At 42.0% G+C, this 24,416-nt stretch overlaps 2 protein-coding genes across 4 annotated transcripts in view; one reads left to right on the top strand and one right to left on the bottom strand.

Moving 5' to 3' along the window:
* The first annotated feature begins 5,287 nt into the window (after positions 1–5,287).
* On the top strand, positions 5,288–13,828 carry LOC139479984 (D-aspartate oxidase-like). Of its 2 annotated transcripts, none has more exons than XM_071262946.1 (11): positions 5,288–5,434; positions 7,137–7,340; positions 7,556–7,670; positions 8,283–8,359; positions 8,543–8,608; positions 8,903–8,957; positions 9,456–9,557; positions 10,528–10,601; positions 11,732–11,849; positions 12,590–12,613; positions 13,156–13,828. In XM_071262946.1, the coding sequence occupies exons 2-11, from the start codon at positions 7,150–7,152 to the stop codon at positions 13,261–13,263; spliced, it is 930 nt and encodes a 309-aa protein (XP_071119047.1). In that variant the 5' UTR covers positions 5,288–5,434; positions 7,137–7,149; the 3' UTR covers positions 13,264–13,828. The 2 variants fall into 2 exon arrangements, with proteins under 2 accessions (XP_071119047.1, XP_071119046.1); XM_071262945.1 differs by having other exon boundaries at positions 12,590–12,691.
* Positions 13,829–21,712: 7,884 nt separating this feature from the next.
* The window catches only part of LOC139478641 (rho GTPase-activating protein 100F-like), a 123,734-nt gene continuing 121,030 nt past the window's right edge, over positions 21,713–24,416 (bottom strand). For both annotated transcript variants that reach the window (XM_071261201.1, XM_071261202.1), the window contains exons 5-6: positions 23,512–23,722; positions 21,713–22,896 (exon numbers count right to left, since the gene is read on the bottom strand). In XM_071261201.1, the coding sequence (XP_071117302.1) occupies positions 22,772–22,896; positions 23,512–23,722 (336 nt within the window). In that variant the 3' untranslated portion in view covers positions 21,713–22,771. The remainder of the gene's footprint in view (positions 22,897–23,511; positions 23,723–24,416) is intronic.

Here is a 24,416-nt window from a genome sequence, read left to right as displayed (position 1 = left end):
CCGGATTTTCACGGGTCACAAGCTGGAAGGAGAGGAAAACCAAGTGATGAGAGACATATAGCAGCAGGTGATTGATAACGAATAGCACACAAATAATTGGATGAAGCTAGATGTATAGTAAGGAATAAGGTATTGAACATTACTTGGGCAGTTTGCATAAAAAAGTGTTAGTAAATTTCTTGACTGCGAATGTAAGCCCCGAGAGGGAGTTTTTATCCACCTTTTGAACCGAAAGATAAATCTGAAACAAAAGTTATCAAAAATTGAATATTTCAAAGAGTTTGTTTCCATGAACCTTGGGAAACGTGAAATATCTCTTGTAATACAACATTTTCCACAAAACTGAAAGAGGGGTGACTTTCCAATAATAATAACTTTCCTTTATGTTGAGCAATATTCAAGCAGCTCTAAACTTACATTTCACGACTTTTGAGGTACAATCTAGCTTTTAAAGAGCATCATACGACTCTTGCTCAAACGTTGTTTGATCAGGGTTAAAACATTCAAAGGGTCATGTACCGTATGTTCCCTTTCCTCAAGTGGACCTGCCCTGCGCTGCCCTATTATGCGTTTGTTTCGCGCCTTTTCGCGAACACCTGGCGTCATCGTTATTTGATAGTTGTTCATTAACACATGATAATGACATAGTCGTAATCACATAATGGATTTTTGCAGATATACTGAACCGCCAAAGAAACGTCACCATGGATAGATATGTGAGAAACCTTATTTGTCCGAACACTGTAAACATACTTTGAGACATATTAAAAAGATGAACTTGGCTAAACTGATCATCAAGGTTGAAATTAAAGTGTCAAATGTTCTTAAAGTGAAACACAACACTAGTCTCTGAGAAAATGGCATCACAAGTCAGTTAGTCTAAGTATCTCGTGTGCCCGCCATGTGCATTGATGACTGCTGTGCAACGTCGATATGTGGAATGGCCCACCCTCAGGACATTCTGAGGAATGCCTGACGCAGTTCAGCTGCAGTTGTCGGCCTTGGTCGGAAGTCATTCAGCCGTCTTTGAATCTCGCCCAACAGGTGCTCAATGGGATTTAAATCGTGACAGAGGGCAGGCCACTGCATGGTTCTGATGCCATTCTGCTGGAGGAAGTGTCTTGTTGCTCTCGTAGTGTGGGCACGGGCGTTATCATGCTGAAACTCGTAGTTGCGGCGACGTGCCAAATGAGGTATGGCGTGTGGTCTCAATACTTGATCAATGTACCGAACTGCTGTGACACCATTGTCTCTCCCTGGACCGATGTTCTGAAAGACCCCAGGGCCGACCCACTGTGCAAGACTGTGCACCATGATGCTAGGACCACCCCACAAGTCTATCTCAACAACACAAGCATCCGAATAACGTTCCCCATGGCGTCGCCAGAATCTCTCTCTCTCTCTCTCTCTCTCTCTCTCTCTCTCTCTCTCTCTCTGCAATCTTCTGTTGAGATACAGTAACGGCTCTCGTCTGAAAAGAGGACACTGCTGATGGCGCCAATGGTGGTGCTGTGTAGCCCACTGAAGACGGTCCCGGCGATGACGTGGTGTCAGAATGGGTCCTCGGTGTGGCCTGTGACAGTGGAGGAGTCTGCTCGTCAATCGTCGACGCACGGTGTCCGCACTAATGTGTCGCTGGTGTGTCCCCATGGTCTGTCGAGCAGTTTCCGCGGCAGTAACAAAGCGATCTTGAAGATGCTGTCGAACAATCTGACGATCCTGACGTCGGGTGATGACCCTTGGTCTTCCGCTACGTGGCCGGTCATCTGTAGTGTTGGTGGTCTGATACCGTTGCTGGAGCATGTATATGGTCCTTACGTGGACTTGAAATGCATTGGCTACTTGCCGGGCGGTTTGTCCAGCTTGCAATCGTCCAAGGGCTTGGTGTCGCTGATTTCTTGTCAATATTGGCATGTGGTAGCAATTCAATAACGAATGAATTTTATCCGATCTGGGTGGATTTTAATAGGGCAAGAAATGGGGGAATGCATGTGCATTTCAATTTGCACGGAACTCACGTGCATCGGGTTACCATGGCCGTTGCCGTGATGCATTTGGGCGATCGGTTTTATTGTCATCTGCTTTGCTTTTTAATAATCAAATTTCATTTTGTCCGGGCTTGGGTGACGTTACTTTTGCGGTTCAGTATATGTCTTATGATGTTTTGTTGCCTTTATTTACACGCATGAAAAATAAATATTTATTCCAAGGTTCAATAACTAGTATAAACACTCTCTTAACGCAGATGTCAGAACATGAGTAATACTTTGTTTGTTTGGTTTGTTTGTTGTTTAACGCCGCACTCAGAAACATTCCAGATATATGACGGCGGTCTGTTAATGATCGAGTCTGTACCAGACAATCCAGCGATTGACATCTTGAGCATCGATCGACGCAATTGGGATACGATTACATGCATGAGCAAAATCAGCTAGCCTGACCAAACGATCCGGTTATTCCCCCAACACCATGACACTACCGCCACCGAATTTGTCGAATTCACGTACACAATGTGGGGTAAAACGCTCATTTCAACGACGACAAACACGTTGTCTTCCATCTCGCCGGTGAAGACGAAACCGTGATTCATCATTAAACCACACTCGTCTCCAGTTTCTCAAATTCCAAGGCTGTAAGGTATGGCACCAACGCAAGCGTCGCTGTCGATGGATCAGTTGTAAAACAGGGAGGATAACTGGTCTTATGGGTCGGATTCCAGCCTCGCGAAGATGGTTCCTGATAGTCTGGTCCGGTATCCTCCTCAAACCAGGGATGCGTCCTGCAGTCTCCGTAGTTGTAGCATTGCGATGATGTAGGTAGAACAGTCGAACGTAGCGATTCTGTGCAGAGGTGGTAACTCTTGGTCTGCCGGTTCTCGGGCGGTCTTCAGTGGAATTGAACTTTGTGTATCGGTCACAAAGGCGGCAAATGGTGCTGTGGTGGACGTTGAAGTGGCGTGCAACAGCAGACTGCGATTCCCCTCTTTGGATACGTCCTCTGGCGATGTTTCGATCAGCAGCGGGTTATGCTTGCCTTTTAATAGCCAATACAACGAGTTACGAATTCCATAACCTGCACGTGCATGTTCCTCCATGACATTTTTGAACAAGTGTGAAATCAATGCCGTTTACATTGCAAATCGACAATGGCGTTTTGACGCACCGTTTGTCGAATATAAGGCCAACAACATTTTCCAATAACATATATCCAATTTACATACCGAATTTTTTGTGTTGTCAGGTTCAATGAACATACTACCTGTGCGTTTCTTTTTTTTAAGAGTGTATATTGTTTGGAGATAAAGTTTTGTCACTTTAATACCTGGAATTGTATTTAATACTTTTTACTTTATTTTTGTTATATATTCTACATATATGAGGACCATAGATAAGCAGTACAGAATGAATGAAAGTGTCTCAGAATCTCTGATCATATGGTTATTTATTATCCAGAAAGAGAATTGCACATTCCTGAACCTCTGTCTTTCAGACACCTAAGAACAAATGGAGAAAGAAGCCAACTCAAGTCTAGAATGATTTGACAAGCCCTAATTGCCTGAGCCCTGGGCCTGATTAATAAACATTGTTATAGGCGCCATTTGGCTTTTATTTTACATATTTATATTACAAGCATGATCACTCTTTTTCTGGGACAATATGTTAATCTACCTTCTGGAATCTTATTAGGGTTTCTGAAATAAAAGAAAAATATAGTTTGTAGTTTACCAGCTTTTGCAACACGCAGAGACTGCCTCGCTCTTGCATACAACAAGTACAGAAAGATGTATTGTATAAGTATGGAGCTTGGTGAAAAGGTGTTTTTACTGTGTTGGGTATTTAAGTAATAGCAAAGACATGTCAATGTATGGATCAGGGCTACTGTGCATCACTGAATGTTTCGGAGATAGGCGAGTTGGGTTGACTCTGTAATTCGCGTAACTTTCGATCTGTCCGAAGTCGAGGCTCGCAAATACAGTACACACAATATTCAAAGACACATAAACTACATGTTATATACCTGATGTGCAGATTGTGAGTGAAACATCGTATCGCCGAGGCAGCGATGCGTTCGTTAGACGTCATATTGCTTTGCGGAAGATAGTGTCACGTGCATACATAAGCCACGCCCACTCATGAATATTGTAGACCTTTGTAGGTTTGAGGGCACAACAGGCGTGGTCGCAGCGCATCCAATAATTGATTCGATTGGGCTTAAATGTGGAGACCTGGTGGGCTATGGCAGGACCTGGATGTTGTTATTCCTGAAAAAGAGTTGTCAGTCTTGCTGTGTGAGGTAGGGCGTTGTTGTTTTGGAAAATGACGTTCGCTTGTTGCATAATGGGAAGGACGTGTGGCCGACGAATCTTATCCGTGTAACGTTGCGCCGTTTAATTCCCTTGAACTTGCACCAAGTCTGACCTACCAGCGTAGGAGATTGCCGCCCACATCATCACACAACCACCGCTAAGTCGATCCACTTCCTGTATGCAGTTTCGGGCAACTATGTAACCGTAACACGTGAAAACATGACGTGTACCATCCGCACAGTTCAACATGAAACGTGACACGTCAACGCTCTGTGACCTTGACACCATTGGCGTCGCAGTCGAAGATGCAGGTGAGACAAAATGACACCTCGAACTGTCGTCCAGCGCGAATACCATCAGCGTGTACACGATTCCTCACTGCACGTCTGGGGTGATATCCTACACAATCCTGGTATTGTCGTAGTTGTAGAGGTGGCCGTGGTGGTTCTTTCACGTAAGTGATGAAGCCGTATGCATCTGGTAGTGATAAGTGATCGACCGGATCTGGGAAGGTCACGTGTTGTCCCGTGTGTCTGATAACGGTTCCACAGTCTTGTAATGGTGCTTGGGGCTACGTGGAAAACCTGGCAACGACTAAAGATGATTCTCCTGTTTCCAGTCGGCCGATGGCGTTGTTGCGTTGGGCTTTCGCCAGTCGTGGCATGTTTTCGCTGTTCCCTTGCTGTAAGATTGTGATGGCCTGCAAATAAAAGCCCAATTTTTTTATAGCCCAATAAGTGATGTTGCACGTGCACGTGCATGTTGGTGTGTTTCTTTGGTGTTTTTTCCATCATTTCACCAAATTTCTGCAGTACCTCATTTTTTTCTACAATCAGTCCCAATCCATGCAGAAATGACCAATTCATTGATGGTATTAATTTTGTATGGATAATGGCCACCCTCTGTCAGATATTTACGTATTTTACTATTTTGCGTTTCTTTTTTTGCAGAGTATATAAGTGAAATACTGTGTAACCCAACTGGCTCACACAACCTTGAATCCCAGACATTGTCGCTCTGGCTCTCGGTTTGGTCGCCTCGACCCATCTCACACTCGCTCGGCTCGGACCCATCTCACTCGCCCGACTCGGACCCAGGGAGTAGCTTATCACCGCAGAACGTGAAGAGGTAGTTATATGATAAGACAAAATGGCTTATAACTTAAAAAAATGTCGTTCTTTGCTCCTAGGCTGTATGTAGGTTAACGAACGTTAGCTTAGTCAGATAGTTCATTCGGTAGCGAGATTGTTGATTGTAAAGCAGGAAGACTTACATTTGAGCACAGTTATATCGTATAATCCACCAGAAGCACACAAAACGAGCTTCCGATTGCGAAACTACAATCAGGCGTTCAGGCTGTGGCATGTCCAAACGGACCATCAGGTAACCTAGTGCTTTGAGCGTTCGTGACTCACTTACAATGTAGGTTAAATGTGTCAGGTCAGGTCACGTGGTAGGATATTGCTAATACCTGATGTATATAAGTCTGTATTACCTTTTATAGTCGACATACCTGGTGTATATTATAAATTGTTGCAGGATCACGAGGGACACATGGGGTTTATGCGTCCCGCGTTAGGTTTTATACGACAAGCCAGAGGCAAGATGTATAAAACCTAAAGAGGGACGCATAAACCCCATTGTAGAAATTGGTAGAAAACAGCTGTCCGACTGAGCTGAGGTTAACTTGTGGGATGATACGTGACTTCCATTTACTTGGAAAAAGCGTGCCGCTTTTTGATTTGAAGCGAGGTGTAAGGGATTTATTCTGCCTCTGAGAAATTCACGTGCAGCCTGTATTGCTCGTGGCGGGGTATAAGAGATTTATTCCACCGCTGAGAAATTTATTCCCCCCCAAGTCGGGACAGTACTTTATCAGGATCACTTGGACCAATCAGATCTCATCATTCTGACATGGAAGTATGATAACAACCTACATTACCTCTGGTATAGTGGACATGCCCTAGTGGTACCTGGTGTAGACACACCTTTATTATGCCTCAATGTGAGATTGACCAATCAGAGAGCAGAACTACTGACCCCACGTGATCCCGTGTACCGTCAGTAAAAATGGAAGATGGTTGTTACTTACCTAATATGAGACCTATACTGTCAGTAACAGCCATCTTGGATTTTCAGACACCCACTTCATATATTTCACATGACAATTCTGTTTTGTGTTTATATATTATTAATTGTGATGTGCAAGGACATTTATCTTTTTTAAATCAAGTTCGTGACTTTATTGATAAAGATTATAGTAAAAATTGTCAACAAGGTTCGGCCTCTAAAGTTTTAAGAGTAGTCTCCCTTTGACTCTTAACGTGAGCGTACTTAGCTTAGAGTATAGCGATATGGATGCCACATAGTGTCAACCTTTCGGCATAATAAGTTCGTTATGGTGTCTTCAGCTGCCGAATACAGTGTCCTGTTAGGTTTGTAGAAACTTATTGACCTAATATAACACGGCATACGGCAACTTAAGACACCATGACTAATAGTATTACCTTTGTATTAGTGACACACCTGAATAGTGGAATGGTGTGTTTGTTGTATAACGCCGCGTTCAGCAATAATACAGCTATGTGACGGCGGTCTGTAAATAATCGAGTCTGGACCAGACAATCCTGTGACTGACATCATGAGCATCGATCCGCGCAATTGGGATACGATGACATGCATCAACCAAGTCTGTATGCATGTTATGCAGAAAATGTCATAATTCCCTCTAAATGTATAACCCCTCACGGTTTTGTGCCACGAGGTCACCGGATCTAACGTCCCTCAGTCCTAATTTTACGTCATCATCACCCACCGTATCTTGATTCAGTCCCAATATCAGGATGGGGAAGACGGTGTGTGTAGTGGGCGCGGGCGTCAGCGGGTTGTCGTCTGCCGTGTGTGTCCAACGTCAATGTCCTGAAGTGCAGGTCACTCTCGTGGCAGACAAATTCTCCCCCGACACAACATCGGACGTCGCCGGTGGGATTTGGGAGCCATATTGTCTGGGGGATACCCCCGAAGACCTTATCAAGTAAGTAAGCTAGCATATTATCGCAATTGTATAATATTGCATATGTCTGATGATAATTTGGATTCCTACTCTGCCTGTCAAATTAATTAATTAATACGGCGATCTCAGATAACCCTGGTCTGTTCCAGCACGTTTCATCGGGTGTTTATAACAGACAAGCTGCATCCTGTGCTATTTTTCTTGTCTTAAGAGATGTTTATTGGCTCATTCCACAGAGCATGGAGTACTGTCACGTGGGATTATCTCCTCGGCATATACAACTCCCCGGTGGCCGGGAGAGTGGGGTGTCAGCTGATGTCTGGGTACACATTGTCTGACGGAGACTCGCCCGTGAGTATTGACCGGCGGGGGGATGGGGCCCTAGAGTATTGACCGGCGGGAGGGTGGGGCCCTAGAGTATTGACCGGCGGGAGGGTGGCGCCCGTGAGTATTGACCGGCGGGAGGATGGGCCCGTGAGTATTGACCGGCGGTAGGGTGGGGCCCGTGAGTATTGACCGGCGGGAGGGTGGTTCGTGAGTATCATAGTATAGACCGGCGGTAGGGTGGGGCCCGTGAGTATAGACCGGCGGGAAGATGGGGTTTGTGAGTATCTCAGTATAGACCGGCGGGAGGGTGGGGTTCGTGAGTATCTCAGTATAGACCGGCGGGAAGATGGGGTTTGTGAGTATCTCAGTATAGACCGGCGGGAGGGTGGGGTTCGTGAGTACCTCAGTATAGACCGGCGGGAAGATGGGTTCGTAAGTATCTCAGTATAGACCGCCGGGAGGGTGGTTTGTGAGTATCTCAGTACAGACCGGGGGGAGGGTGGGGTTTGTAAGTATCTCAGTATAGACCGGCGGGAGGGTGGGGTGTAGGCTTATGTCGGTACATGTGGCCTGGCCTTGTGTGAAGTCCGGAACAATAGCCTCACTGTTACCACTGAATCTATCTATTCTGTGTAGGACCCGGATTACAAAGACCAAGTATTTGGCTACCGACAGCTCACCGCTAATGAGTTGGAGCAGTTTCCCCTTGCAAGGTACGAGTATGTATTCTATGGCATCCGCCTCTGCGTGGACAGAATAAGCAACGCGGACATCCTCATGTTAACTCTGCTTGTCTGAAAATTGTAAGATGACACAAACATATATGGACTATTAGTTTTGTTTTGTTCACTCGTTGTGGAGTAACTGATATAACTGTGCGATTTTTCTGTATTCAGAAGTGGCAGCTTCCATACGTCCCTGCAGATAGATGTGGAGCTGTACCTGGCCTGGCTGCTGGCGAGGTATGTTTTACACACAAGGGTGCCGTTGTACAAAACAACCTCAGCACTACGACTGTCGTCAGTCTACGTTCAGGTATAGGACTTACGATCACCTTACCACCAAAAACGCTTTGTACAACGGCACCATGTTCAGCAAGGTTTCGTCATCAAGATACAAAATCCGCTGGAGGCTAGCATTTAATAACCAGGACTTGACCTCAACACGACCCTACAGATACACGTCGAGATGGTTGGTGGAGGGTTATGATGTACACGTCCCTGCCCTGTTTGTCTATTTACTTTGCACTGTTGCAGGTTCAAGTGCCAAGGTGGCAGAGTTCAGCAGAGAAAGGTCCACTCGTTGGAGGAGGTAAAATTGTATTTGCGCTTTATCTGATACTCATGGGAAGCTTGGAGCAAGGGGGTTTGTTCTTGTGAGCTTTCAGATACGCATTTCATTCTCATTTTATCGCACTACTTCCTTGGAGAGTGTTGACGTTGGGTGTTGTGGGATCAATGATCATTAATTATTGTGAAGCTCCGGGGTAGAATAGATCTTCAGCAACCCATGCTTGTCGTAAAAGGCGACTATGCTTGTAAGAGGCGACTAACGGGATCGGGTGGTCAGGCTCGCTGACTTGGATGATACATATCATCGATCCCAATTGCGTGGATCGATGCTCGTGATACACTGGATTGTCTGGTCCAGACTCGATTATTTACAGACCGCCGTCATATAGCTTGACTATTGCTGAGTGCGGCGTTTAACAACAAACTAACCGACTATTAAGTAATTACGACGTCAGCAGTGCCTGGCTTGTTGGCTCCTTACATTCTCGATGTCACTCATGTCTGACCGTGTCCCCAGATGGCGGGTCAGTATGACGTGGTGGTCAACTGCACTGGACTGGGCTCCTATACTCTCGTGCAAGACACGGCTCTCAAGCCTGTCCGAGGACAAGTCCTGCGGGTGAGACTTTCGGCAATATAAACATATATGCAACGGCTGCCATATGCATAGAGATGTGCCAATAACGATATATTGTATATTGTAGCTGTAAACCATGTCAATCATTCACAATATGTTCATTATTCAGATCTGAGATCTGAGATTCACAAAGTATCAGCGAATAACTCTCATACTTTCGCCAACGTACACTAAAAGGTTGAATTCAAGGTCAAAATGATTATAAACAACGCTAATAATTGTATACTTACAAACATATACTGTGTACTGTACAAAATTAGGATCCAATGAACTCAAAGTGTCACAATCAATACTTAAATATATAACCCATAACTATGCTCATCACATATGTACAAAATTAGGATCCAATGAACTCAAAGTGTCACAATCAATACTTAAATATATAACCCATAACTATGCTCATCACATATGTACAAAATTAGGATCTAATGAACTCAAAGTGTCACCATCAATACTTAAATATTTAACCCATAATTATGCTCATCACAGTGCGTCATTGTTGAGAACAGTAGTATAATAAGTCATCTTTTATTCATGACGTCACAAGTTAATACATGACATCATCTGAACAGCAGGTTGACTATCAGTGGTATTACTCCTTATAGTCTACATTTCGCATATCTGATTTCGTTGACGTATCTCTGTGGGGTAGCACTATAAAATTGTCATCTGTCTAGACTAGTACAAGCATCCACGCACGCACGCACGCACGCACATTTCACTTCACCTCACCTCATCCTATATTCATTTTCACTCCTTGTGAATTCCGTACTTCCTCGACGTTGGTTAGTATCTAATCAGAACCAGATAATACCTGGACCCCGTTGCACAAAGCGGACTTAGCGCTGAGGGGATCGTAACTCCCATACTTTAATATAGGCTTACGATCATCGTAGAGCTAAGATCTCTTTGTGAAACGGGGCCCTGTAACTATCTTCGTATATGATTACAGATGCACGCTCCGTGGGTGAAGCACTTCTACCTCCTCCTATCCCCCAAGGCACTTCCAACATACATATTTCCTGGGTACGTTTGCGTTCGTATTCCAGTGAGTCTTTGTCATGGTTTCTCCCTAGGTTTCTCTGTCAAACCGATTCATTACTCTAATGTTTCACAACCACCTTCCACTGTCATGGTTCCATCATTTTGATTCTAGTCGTAAATCTAGTAACGTTTGGACTCAGAAGAGTGTCCAGGTTTCGTTGGAGTTTTCTGGTTGAGTGAGTGAGTATGGTTTTACGCCGCTTTTGGCAATATTCTAGCAATATCACGGCGGAGAACACTAGAAATGAGCTTTACACGTTGTACCCAAGTCAGGAATCGACCCGGGGTCTTCGGCGTAACTCAGCGAACGTTTTAACCACTAGGCTACCCGACCGTCCCCTTTCGGTTGAAGTTGGATGTTGATTGCAATTAGTGAATGGTGAATGTTATTCATTATTTTGTTTCTATTATTCTTATGCATCTTACACTGTAAAAACTGTTTAGAATGCGAACACATACAAGACATGTTTAGATCTAAACATGTTTACGAATGTTTAATTCCAAAACGGAATACACATCTATCTATCTATCTATCTATCTATCTATCTATCTATCTAACGTGACTGGATTATACAGGTCTATCATCTATCTATCTATCTATCTATCTATCTATCTATCTACCTATCTATCTATCTATCTAACGTGACTGGATTATACAGGTCTATCATCTATCTATCTATCTATCTATCTAACGTGACTGGATTATACAGGTCTATCATGCTCACTGGTTGTGGTAAGAACCCACTTAACATCGTGTGGATATAATGTGAGGTGCCCCCCCCCCCCCCCCCCCCCCCCAATCCGCCCGTAAGAATTGCTGGAATATAATAATGTTATCCAAAAGCTGTGTAGAACAACATGAATCACTACAATGTGTGACCTGGCTAGTTGCGTGTATCCTTAGACCATGGGGAGTTGGTTGTTTTCAATCACTGGTTTGGTTCAATATTTACAGGCCGCTGTGATATCAAGGCGATTTTACGAGTGTGTGTGGTACTGATTTTGCGAAATGAGTACTAGTATCAAAATACTTGTATTTCCGTGCCGGAGCGGTTGTGAGATCGTGTATACCTACGTTATGTGTAATAGTTTTCTGATTGTCGTCGTTGTAGCTCTCGCAGCCTTGTGGTAGGGGGGGTCGCACAAGAGGGGGACTGGAATACAGACGTAGATGAGGCAGACCATCGGGGCATACTCCAGAGGGCGCTGTCATTGCTGCCCAGTCTCAAGGTCAGTAGGGGTTGTGTTTGTCGCTGCTTTGAGAAGTATCCCAGTCATGTGACAAAAGTAACTGAAGCGGACATAAAATATTAAAAAACTTGGCATTCCTTGAACAGTAGCAAATACCTCTTCTATTAGTCCTGGTGGCAGAGGTCCGGTGAAGGTGGCAAGTCACGTTTCTTGTTCATATCTCAGGTGGGGTAATTTTACCAGTTCATGTGGTCAAGAATGGCATGAAAGCATTTACCGTTTAGGTAATAAATCGTAACAAGTCCAGAAAAGTATATGTGTATTTACATCTCCCTTTCATCAGCAGGTGATAAGGGGAACGAACCTGCCCACAATCCCTGGATCCGCCACCGTTTGTTTGTTTGTTTGTTTGTTGTTGAACACCGCACTCAGCAATAGTCAAGGTATATGATGGCAGTCTGTCAATAATCGAGTCTGGACCAAACAATCCAGTGATTGACATCATGAGCATCGATCTATGCAATTGGGATACGATGACATGCATCAACGAAGTCAGCGAGCCTAACCACCCAATCGCTTTAGTCGCCTCTTAAGACAAACATAGTCACCTTTTACAGCAAGCCTGGGTTGCTGAAGACTTATTCTACCCGGGATCTTCAGGGTGGATCGGATCCACTGCTGAGATGTTAGGTGACCTTCATTCGGGATGTGTATTTTTAAATTTTGTTCAATTTTTCAAAATATTGACTGTTTTAGTCTGATAGAATGTTTGTTTGTAGGGAGTGAAGATAGAGTCTGACAAGGTAGGTCTGAGGCCCTCACGGACACAAGTGAGACTGGAGACACAACCTCTGAAGATGAAGTCGGGGATAACACTACCAGTAGGTCTAATCAACCTTAGCATGTTTCAGATACCATCTAAATGAAACACAAATCATGTTTGCCTTAAACTATGAAATACTATAAGTTGTAGCAAGATCAAGAGGGGTACATGAGGTTTTATGGGTCTCGAGTTTTATACCACGAGCCAGAAACAAATTCAAAATTGACAGAAAACTGTTCGAGTGAGCCCAGGTTAACTGGTCCTATGTCACTTGGCTTTTATTGACTCATGATCGGGGAATAAGGGATTTATTCTGCCTCTCAGAAATCCACGTGCAGTCTGACTTACTCATGGCGGGGTATAAGATGTTTATTTCCCCCTGAGAAAATACATATTGACTTATCTATTATCTTTGTCACAGCAAGCCTGTGTGTCCCGTTGGCTAGCTGTATTTGGAAGGACTAGATGTGAATCTATGTAAGTTATACAGTGCGGGTAGTTGTCTTGTTGATGATGTTGCAGGTTGTACACAACTACGGCCACGGTGGCGCTGGGATCACACTACACTGGGGTTGTGCCCAACACACTGCTCGACTAGTCAAGGAAGCTCTTACCACAAGCAAACTATAAACATATTCCAATTCACAGGATCAGATTTCAATAATGAATTTTTTTCTTTTTGTACTGTTGAATACCCATCTCAATAGAAATGGGTGTCTTGAAAGAGGGTTTTGATAGTACAATAAATAATTCATAATCAAAAAATTGGATTCTTGTGTTCATCTGGGATGTGCTTTAAGTCACTTACTAGTAAGCCATAGAGCCATAGAGCCATAGATGTTGAGAATGTACTCGGTCTCTGACATCATGGATACATATCAGGAAGTTACTCTGTAACCCATAGAAACACTATGTATTTCTACACACATGGGTATGATTTCAAAACAATATTACAGGGCATTTATTCAGTCACAGTTCTACAATCATGACTAGTCATCAATCAGTTCATGATTTCATTGTCAAAAGTAAAAGATTTGAGTAGCTTAGTTTTATGCATGTAGTAATGGAAAACTGCATCTTATTTCACAGCCACCACTTGCTCCAATGTATTGGCTTCATGTATTTCATTTGTGTATTTAGTATGTTTATGTGTAGCACTATCTCATATACAAACAGCTGTTGTTAAGTTGTTACCTGGGGGGGTATTTACTTAAGCAAGTTTGGCTTGTTTACCGATCCAGATTTCTTTTGAAATAAAAATATGTTTGAACCAAGTTACACTGTAATGTGGTATTGCGTTAGTGTTTACTTTGCCTTGAGTTGATTGTGACAGCATACTTAAAGTTCATATTCTTATTCAGTGGATGAGCCAGTAAGATAGCCTAATGGGCACTGTGTTTACACCAAACCCACAGACTCGGGGATGTCTGCATCCTTGTGGGTTCATCATGGTTCTTGCTTTGTCAGCCTCTTGCTTAAGCCATTGTGTTTCACATGGTCAGCAGTCTGCATCACTTCAGGCTTTCCTCTCACATAAAGAGACCGGTGAATACCTGGGGTAGAAAAGGTCTTCAGCAACCCCTGCTTGCCGTAAAAGATGACTATATGCTTGTTGGAAGAGGCGACAAACGAAATCGAGTGGTCAGACTCGCTGACTTTCTTGATGTTATTGTATCCCAATTGCATGGATCCATGCTCATGATGTCAGTCACTGTATTGTCTGGTCCAGATTTGATTATTTACAGACCACCATCATATAGCTGGAATATTGCTGAGAGCAGTGTTAAACAACAAACAAATCTCACATCAAGCTGACAACACCATGAGGGGTGGCTGAAAGGTCTTGAGCCTAACTGATAGTCCAGGGTCCACACACTGACAACAATGCCAGGATCCTACTGGTGTAAAAGGCCTCCTGCCGGTGGTGTAAAAAGTTCTCTAAAGCAGAAATGATGTCGTCATCATTTGGATAATCCTTGCCAGACAGTTCTTACTTCAAATTTGAGAAGAGTTGGAAATCTGGTGAATACGGAGGATGCCAAATCGCAGCCATGACAACAGACTTGTGCACAATAGATTGTCTTGGTGGAACAACACACCTTTAGTTAGCTTTCCATGATTCTTCAATCTCATTAAAATCAGATCTTAGTTCTCGCTATTGCTAAACAAAGATCTGAGGACATCCCATTAAGGGTCACGTCAGAACGACCTTTCATCCGACCAATCAAAGCGTCGCTTACCAGATCGTGAAAGTGACAATGGGAATGTGTTTTCTAATCATGCAACCTCGAAAACATTTACACGGGGTATTCCAAATGACAGTTAGGGCCCGTACAACTTAAGATTATTCCAAATGACAGTTAGGGCCCGTACAACTGATTCTGTCAAAATTATGGTCTGTCTCTCGTTTGCGTGGGATAAACATTTGAACGGAGGAGGCGTTGCACAGTACGTGGGAAGCATTGCCATAAAATCTCAACAATATAAGCAGTGCAGTACACAAACATGATGTCATCCACACAACACGTTCCATGTATATTCTCTCACCGCTCTCTTCCACTGTCAAGCTTTGTACAAGTTAAGATTATTCCAAATGACAGTTAGGGCCCGTACAACTGATTCCGTCAAAATTATGGTCTGTCTCTCGTTTGCGTGGGATAAACATTTGAACGGAGGAGGCGTTGCACAGTACGTGGGAAGCATTGCCATAAAATCTCAACAATATAAAATACATTCTGGAATGTTTGTTTGTTCAGTTTTCAAAATTTTAATCGAGAACTGTGTCAACATATTTTTCAAGTGTCATCTGAAATGGAAGTCGCCAGGTTCAAACCGGTGCCATAAAGCTTGAGAGAGCTGATTTCTAATTGGCTTCTTGTTAGTCGTTTCAGTGGGATGTCAAGGTTCGTGAAAGGTCGTTCTGACGTTATTCATAGCCTTGATATTCTCACACAGTTGCCAAAGCAGATGAGCCTGTATTGGCCATTAATGGTCTGATTAAACTCACAATACTATACTGTTAAGCTTAGAAACTAAAATATACAAGATCAGTTCAAAGCAGGGTTGAACCTGCTGTGACTTGGGGAATATATCAGGAACTTCAAAATGGTTGTCGACTGAGGTAATTCCTTTGTATGGCAAACATCAAGTACCTCACACATCTCCCCAGTTGTGTCATGTAATGACTTCAGACAAACAACAAACACATTCCGTTCATTATAGCTCTTTATAATTTCACCTCCTTATGAAATTGTTCAAGAGACTGATAATTTGTAGAAACATAGAATATACCATGATTGCAAGCCAGTCTTAATATATAATATATATCTCAGTATTTGTATATGCAGGACTAGGACTGTCTGAAGCAGCCGTGTCGGTATGCAACAGCAGATCTGTACATACATACGTCTTGTGTCATGTGGTGCAGTACACAAACATGATGTCATCCACACAACACGTTCCATGTATATTCTCTCACCGCTCTCTTCCACTGTCAAGCTTTGTACAAGTTAAGATTCCACTTCCAGCAGGCAATATGAAATGGAAATAGTCCAAAGGGGAATAGTTTCGTGTAAAAGTTTCCTGAATCATTCCAGGTATTCCTCATTATAGCCATACACCAACAAGAAAATGTTTTGAAATAATTTTGGTCATAATTCATATAGATCTAGTCGTGATGACACACACTAAACACAAAATAATGAAGCAATCAAGGAATAGGATTATGATTGTTTTTCAAGGTTTTTCACATAATGGATTCTGAATGTTGGAACATTTGTTATTGCTCTGCTGCACTCAAACAGTCATGGCTAGAAACAGTCGTCACACAAATAGAACTGAGGACTACAGCTGCCTCCACAACAGGCAGAGTGGTACATCTACATGTTCAGGGCCAGGACTGAGGACCCAGGACCTAGGACCCAGGGTCGCAGTGTGACATAGGCGACCTGTCACTCATTATAGGGGATCCACACATGCTCCTCAAAGTGTATTAAGACAAGATGACCCCTTCCAAAATATCACATTTTGTTCCCAGCCCACTTCACATTGTTATCATTATACAAATTTGCCATAATGCAAAAAATGAAACAATCACATAAAAATATCTCATCATGAAATATATTTAAATTTATTTCCCAAAGGATTCACAATTATCATTGTCTTTCTTTCTTATTTTCTTATTAAAAACCACATATTCCATTACCCTCCTCACAATTGTGTCCTGTATAGTACAAGGTATTGGCCGACACGGAATATAGGCTGACACGGGATATAGGCCGATCCTTAGCCTCGACCCTGGTATTTTTTGTGGGCACTTCCAAGAGGTGATTCCCCAATAATAAATGACAGGTCCCTAATAACCCTGGACAGAGTTGAAGGTACCGGCCAAATCTAGAACGTCCAATTACAATTGTCATAAACATGAACGAAGAAGAAATCATGATGCACATGAAAGCAGGTCAAACATTGAAATTCTATCTACTCAAAAGGCAAATGACAAAAGTATTGGCTTAAGTGTAATTCCGATATTCAGAACCTGTTCTTGTAGTCTTTGGCAAACAAATCATACAGCTTATAAAGAACATAGGGGATTGATCCAAACTTACAATCAGGGCATTTGTGTTTCATAACAATGGCAACTGATACAGCGGGACAACTCCACTGTCCTAACCATATCCCTTCCATGGAACCGTTGCCTGGCAACGAGCAGCATTCACAGTAAATCTAACTGAAGGCTGAGACTAAGATTGGTCAAAGCAGAACATTTTCAAAAGTAAGATATGAAATGAATAAGAAACGTGTAAAATAGAACAAAGCAAAATCTGATGATATGACACATCTAGCAGGTAAGCCGAACTGTAAAATGACTAGTTTTCTTAAAAATAGTAAAAAAAACATAGAAACAATTCTAAAATCTTAAAAATAACTTGATTTTGTCTTGGACTACATCATGAGTATGATATCAGTAAACAACAAATGTGTACACCAAATCTTTGAATGGCATTTAGAAGTGATACGCATAAGGAATGAGTGTGTATTGTTTTACTCCGCTTTTAGCAATATTTCAGCAATATCACGGTGGGGGACACAAATTGTACCCATGTGGGGAATCAAACCCTGGTTCCTTTAACCACTGGGCTACCCCACCGCCCACTTATACACAAAAGGAAGAGAAAGTGTGGATGTCAACTTCTTTATTATGAGGAACACAATGTTTTGGAGTATATTCTTTATCACCTGATGAAGGAGTAAGTATATATTCTGAAACGTTGTTTTCCTCATAATAAAGAAGTTGACATCCATAAATTGTCTTCCTTGAATTTGTACATATTCCAATAATGTCACTGTATATTACAGCTGACCACACTGATTACATGGGCTGGGTTTCATGTCATTGTTGGACGTATTCCAGGAATATCACAGCTGGGGACACAATGGTCTTATACATGCACTAGCATGTGGAACTCAACCTTCTAGAGCCTCACAGGCAGCTTGGGTTGTATACTCCCCAGGGAGCTGAGAAAGAAAATCGGGTGCAAACCTGATCCACTGACCATGGTAATAATGCTGTTAAGCATACTTCGGAAAGTCAATAGCGCATTACAAATATTCAGTTATTATTATTAGTATTATTATTATTATTATTGGTATCTGAACAACTAACCATGTTATTCTACATTGATGTAAATATAAGACAAAATCAAATTATTTTCAGATGACTGAAACCAATCTTAAGCCTAAATCTAAAAGCTACATCAACAATAAAGATCTGTCATCCTATGAGACAAGGAGTAGCTGTGAACGAACATCCTCCTGTCCCTGGTGTATAGCTGTGTGTGTCACTTTGAAGCGAGGACACGACACTGTACATCAGGGTTGGAGAATGGTGGACTGGTTCACTGAGAGTTGAGCACATGTAACAACAAACAACACAATGTATAACAATGTACAAAATACCATAACAAAATAATGGACAAAGTAACAACTGAAACAATATTGCACATGGAAATATTAAACTGGATGATTATGAGACAATATCACCTCCCAGATGGGGGCTTAGTCCACCAAATCATAGAACCTAAGACAGTGGTGGAACATTTCTGCTGTAAAGATGAATTATATACAAAACAAACTAGCTGCAGTTATAACAAATAAGATGAAGACATCACCTCTCATTCAAAACCAGAATATTTGTACATGATACTTGAAATACTTATCACAAACAGAATTAGCAGTTGGGGGGGGGGAGAGGTTGTTGCTTTGGTATAGCTCTCTGTTCCTGATAGGGTGGACTTGAACATTCACTATCTCACAGTGCCTCACATCAACAATCATTTGCTTACTTAACAGAACTTATGTTTATATTTATGTTTGAAAATCTTTAATCTTAAGCCATTCTTGAAAACATAGTGGTCTAACTACAAATATCTTAATTTACTTTTGGAAAAAAATTGTTTCCTTCTCTTTAGACCCAAACAGTTTAGTTTTTGTTTACAGGTTAACAAAAAGTTGCATTTTAGTATAATTATCTTTATAAAATCATACATTAAATGTATTCTCAAAAAACATACCAAAGTATATTTTCAGTCAATCACAACATTAGTAGTCTATCATTAATCTTGTAAAGCAATAAAGTCTGTAAAACAAGGAAGTACATGTAAATAGGTCCCGACTTGGCAGAAGTTCTGCAACACAGCATCCACTTATTCTGCACACCCACTGGTGATACCTTACAGGACATGGATGTTTGTCCAACACTACAGAGTATTACTGGCAAGTCACTGAACCATTGAACTGGATGTACCTAGCTTGCTGCAGATAGAAAATACCATGGTAACTGCCCCCTGTGACAATATGCCCACTTAACCCTGCATTAAGGCCTACTGATAAACTAAGGCAATAGACTTTTATATTGCACGAGGAAAATATCACACTTCATCATAAACAAGAGCAATTATTACACACATGATACAGATTCAACAAACAAACAAAACTAACAAAAACATGATTGTCTCATTTAGTACAGCAACTATCTATACAGTCAGAATGAGAATCCATCCTTGCGTCTACAGCATCCTTGTAAGGGGTGGACTACACGTGGGACTCCGCCTCCCTAGATACTTAATACCACAATACAACAGGTCATCATTGTTTTGGTGTAAAGTTACCCTAGTTCAAATGTGTTGAAATTCAAACTTATTTCACAATTTTCTGGTTGTGAAAAGAGTATGGTTAAACACTGCTTTTAGCAATATTCCAGCAATATCACGGCTGGGGACACTGGAAATTGGCTTCACACATTGTACCCATGTGGAGAATCGAATCCGGGTCTTCGGTGTGCTGAGCCAACGCTTTAACCACTAGGCTACCCTACCGTCCCTGTTGTGAAAAGAGAACTGAGAGCTATTTTTGAACTATTGGACCTGCGGCCACAACTTTACAGATTCTTCACACCATCTACTTCATGTTTGTCAAGTAGGTTCAGCATTTGAAACCAATGTTGTCAGTCGAAGAGCAGAAAGCAACAGAATAGAAGCCAGTTTGGTGAAAGTGACAGTATATATCACACAACGTGAACGCGAGACGGACAACAGTCATCTAAATCCTTCCCAAGTACAACAGAGTGAGTTGCTAAATACTGATTCTTAGCCTCGTGCCACAACCTTCAAATCTGCATTGGAAACAGGAGCAAACATTAAAGTATATTACAACATTTCAACAATGGCATTGAATAACAGGAGTACATATGTTACAGATGCTAAAACAATTTCTCTCACTAGTTGTTGTATAAGAATATAGAAAAGTGCAATGTAGGACGCCACAACCGCTGAATGTCGACCACACAGAGATGTGTGCTGGAACGCCCGAGACGTTCATCACAGAATCAGTCCAACTGTCGCACACAACTCTTTCTTCATAACAGACAAGGTACCTGGTTATAAAGGCAATTTAAGTTGTATGATACACATTATTCTACTAATAATTTATATCATTATAGAAACCCCTATATATAAACTAATATAATTTTAGTACAAAGTGTTAAGTTCTTATTTCTTGACAATGGGGCTAGTTTGTGTGAGATTCTCCTTGTAGATCCCTTCCAAATAAGATACTTGACAAATTATGCCCATTATGAATTTAACAGGTACATAAGTAGACAACACAAACAGCCATTTTGTTTTCTCACGCATGACCTTGCTGAAAGTCCCTTGTTCAAATGTGTAGAGTTATCTCCCTTACAAAAATGATGCAAGGCTGGTTCAGGTTGATGACGATGATGATAAGAACCCGAATAGCTGCTGTCTTCCAAAGAAACTGAGGTATTTGTTTTCTCTCTCTGTTCAAACTGTTATTACATATGTAATTATGTAAGCAAATCCCATTAGTTTCAAAAACACAATTACTAAATTGTTTTAAATCCTTAGAAATATTTTGAAGCTCTGTAAAATCATCACTGAAGTTAACAGTTCTGACAATTTTTTAAGCATGAAACTATCAAAAAGCAATAATGACAGCTTGGTAATACATAATTTGGAAACAAATGAGTATGTCTATATAAAATCATTCGTGTGACAGTGAAACCGCTTATTGCCGTGTTATTGTCAGCAAGGCTGACCGATTGTCGGATGTGTGACTACGTGCACTGATAGCGTGCCATTTTTCTCATGTATCAAGATTAAAGGTTAAATTCACCATTCATGTAGCTGCTCTCAGAGTGGCAACATCGCCCTGACCGGAAGTACACACACTGACGTGGAATACTGTATGTGTTACAGTTGGTTGAACTTCAGACTACAGTATCACTCGCTTAAATTATTTGCCAATTTTGTTTGTTATGGAATGAAAGGAAGGTACTGTTTTCTTTTTCAAAAGTTCTACACCATCTACATTTAATCAACAGACCGACATCAGATCTTATAGGATTCATTTCATTATTCAACAGCACTGTTATAAAGTTAATGAAATTTCAATAACACATTTCAAATTTCTGATTTTTGAATTCATAATATTCTAAATTTCATAAGACAAAAATTTATATGATAAAACTTTAAAAAATCCATATTGGTTTTTATACACTCCTGTATTCTTCAATAGATGCAAAATAAGCCAATATCTGGACTTGTTAGTCAGTGTTATTCTTAGACAATGGAAACCCTTGTAAGTTATCTTGTAACAAACTCATGATCTAAAAATATTATTCACTTCACCAGAGTTAATCAACAAGAGGTTTTATGGATGTGAGATAGTTCTATGACCAACCAACTACATGTTCTAGTCATTCCACACAGGCATGTCCGTATTCCACAACACTTCCTGCTCCAGGCTTCGATGACCCGTATTCATCCAGTATCTCCAACTATACATCTAGAACCCGACGGGGCAGACAAACACTCACTATCTAATCATCAAACAGTTAAAGGTGTTCTGACTTGACTGAACTTTCTCCAACATCTTGATCTATCATCTAACTGAGGGATTGGCATCAAATTTGGTGTAGATCTGCAGACAGGTCACATGACAGTAGGCTCCCAGCAGGGGTGAAGGAGGAGGTGCTGATGGGGTGGTGGTGTTCCGAGTTTGTAGCAGTGATGTCTGCTCCAACTACAGGAGATGTCAACAAATTGTCAACAGGTGAGACGGACGAACATTTGCTGAAGACTGCTGCAAAAGCTGTCAATATATTGCACTTTGTCCACTAAAATGTGTTGTATAAAATAACAACAGAGTATTCTTCTTTGAAAATTCAGCTTTGTGTATCAATATAGGCGTTTGGTTCTAAAATCAATACAAAAGTGAGGTTCATGGTCTGATGTCCCTTCATCAGATGATCTTAGCTATAAACAATCTCCACTGGTTTCTGAACACACATACGAACATCAACACTATGGCATGTACAGGTGATGGATGGGCCGAAGGTCCCACAATACACACTCACCCAGAACACAGAGCAACGTACGTAGTCGTACGCTGGAAACATAATGTGATATTGGCAGTGTTGGTTTGGAACTTTGGATGACCTCGCCTTATAGCGTCCTTAATTCTACAAGCTGAGTCCAAGACAATAGTCAAAGCCACTAGTCTGACAGGCAACAAACGGTTGAAGCGTCTAGTCTGTGTCTGTGGCAACCGATGGATGTTAGTCTCCATCCATGGCGATACGCTCCTGCCGTGGCTGACTCTCAGATGACTCTGCTGTGGTGCCTCCACCGGAACCCGTCTCCACGGAAACCACAGTGTCAGCAGTGGATGACTTGGATGTGCCTACAAAATGTAATACACTTTTTAGCTGAAAATTTGTGTTACTGTACATCTGTTAAACTGGATGGTCAAAAGAAGTGAACCAATGTTTCCATTTTGGTACCAGTTGTGTAGCAAGCCATTGTCAGGGCCTATTTCTACAAAGTAATTAAGGAGTGTTGGAACTCTTAATATGGTGATAGTTCTGATCCTGTTCAAGAACCAGGATAACTATCAATGTCATCTAATTTGTGTTGCTAAGACTGTGATAATGTGGGTCTTGTTCAACAAAGTGATTTCCCATGGGCATGCCAGAAACCTATGACTGCAGGTTCGAATCCTAGTTAGCCCCTATTATGTTGCTAGGTTTGTCAGCACCATGATCAAGGGTTCCACCACAGCTGTAAAGGTCTGAGACCTGCATCACTTCGGGATTTCCTCCCACTCAAAGCTGACACACAGTGATATAACAGGAATACTTTTTACAGCAGCGTTAAACCCAACTCACTCACTCACTCACTCCCCAAAGTGATGCTGGTGCTACACTTTCCCAAGTCCTATACGCTAGTGCAGATCTATGTTAGTCATGATGCTGACACTCCTCTGTATCACAAGACACAAGGGCTAACAGAATCTTACTTGTGTTGCTGCCATTGTCCCAGATCTGCAAGAGGTAGAGAAGGACCTCGATGTGCTTCTTGAAGTCGAGGGCTGCGTCTGTGGAGGTGGCTGGAGAGGGACACAGGAGTGCCGGGCCCAGGCAGATGGCTAGGTTCTCCAAGGTCATCTTGTTCTTGTCCGAGTTGGACGCTACTCGCTTCAGGTGGTTCAACACCACGGTCATTGTGTCCTACAGGAAGAAACGACATTCTCAGACAGGTGCACACAATAATTGCATTCATTTGTTTGTTTTTTAACTCTGCACTCCAATAATCCAGCTATGTGTCAATAAATAATTAAGTCTGGACCAGACAAGCTGGACCAAATTCAGAATTCAGAATATGCTCCCTTGGTATTAGATAACACATAGCTAAGCTATCAAGCAGCTGAGCACAGCATCTATGCAGCTATGTACATGTTGTATACCCCTTCAAGGGCAGAACAGGTGCTTGCTGACTGAAGGGACAGGGAGATAGGGTGGTCCCAATATGTGACAAGGCTGAATGTGTGGCATCATAGCTCTATGGCAACCTGGCTGCAGATGCCACGAGCCACATCCTCTCAACATCTCCCTGTGACTAACCACATCCTCTCAACATCTCCCTGCGACTGCAGAAAACACCAACCACACACGCCAACATTCCCCCCAAAATCTATATTATCACAACAGGAGGATTTAAACAATTGTTCCACAAGAAACCAATGATAGGATAGTTTAAAAAGTCGAAATGTAATTTCCTTGCCAGAACAGAGTTTTTCCTGTCGTGTGGACCCAAGAGGAAATTGAACATGTGTTTCTTTTTACTGCCCCTACTATGTACCCCTGACAGTGATGGGACTGGGCTAGCTCTGGGGAGTATCACCAGCACTCATAAACTCACTCC

The sequence above is a fragment of the Haliotis cracherodii genome, unplaced genomic scaffold (genome assembly GCF_022045235.1).
Source record: "Haliotis cracherodii isolate W230 unplaced genomic scaffold, xgHalCrac1.p SCAF_4, whole genome shotgun sequence".
Taxonomy (NCBI): domain Eukaryota; kingdom Metazoa; phylum Mollusca; class Gastropoda; order Lepetellida; family Haliotidae; genus Haliotis; species Haliotis cracherodii.
Note: the sequence above shows the minus strand (reverse complement) of the source record. Positions and strands in the feature narration are given on the sequence as shown.

What these genes read in the sequence shown, in the direction of transcription:
- LOC139479984 (XM_071262945.1), top strand. Translation starts at nt 7,150, where the DNA reads ATGGGGAAGACGGTGTGTGTAGTGGGCGCGGGCGTCAGCGGGTTGTCG. An exon ending in TGTCTGACGGAGACTCGCCC is followed by an intron (nt 7,671 to 8,282) that starts GTGAGTATTGAC and finishes TATTCTGTGTAG; the next exon opens with GACCCGGATTACAAAGACCA. An exon ending in AGGTCCACTCGTTGGAGGAG is followed by an intron (nt 8,958 to 9,455) that starts GTAAAATTGTAT and finishes CCGTGTCCCCAG; the next exon opens with ATGGCGGGTCAGTATGACGT.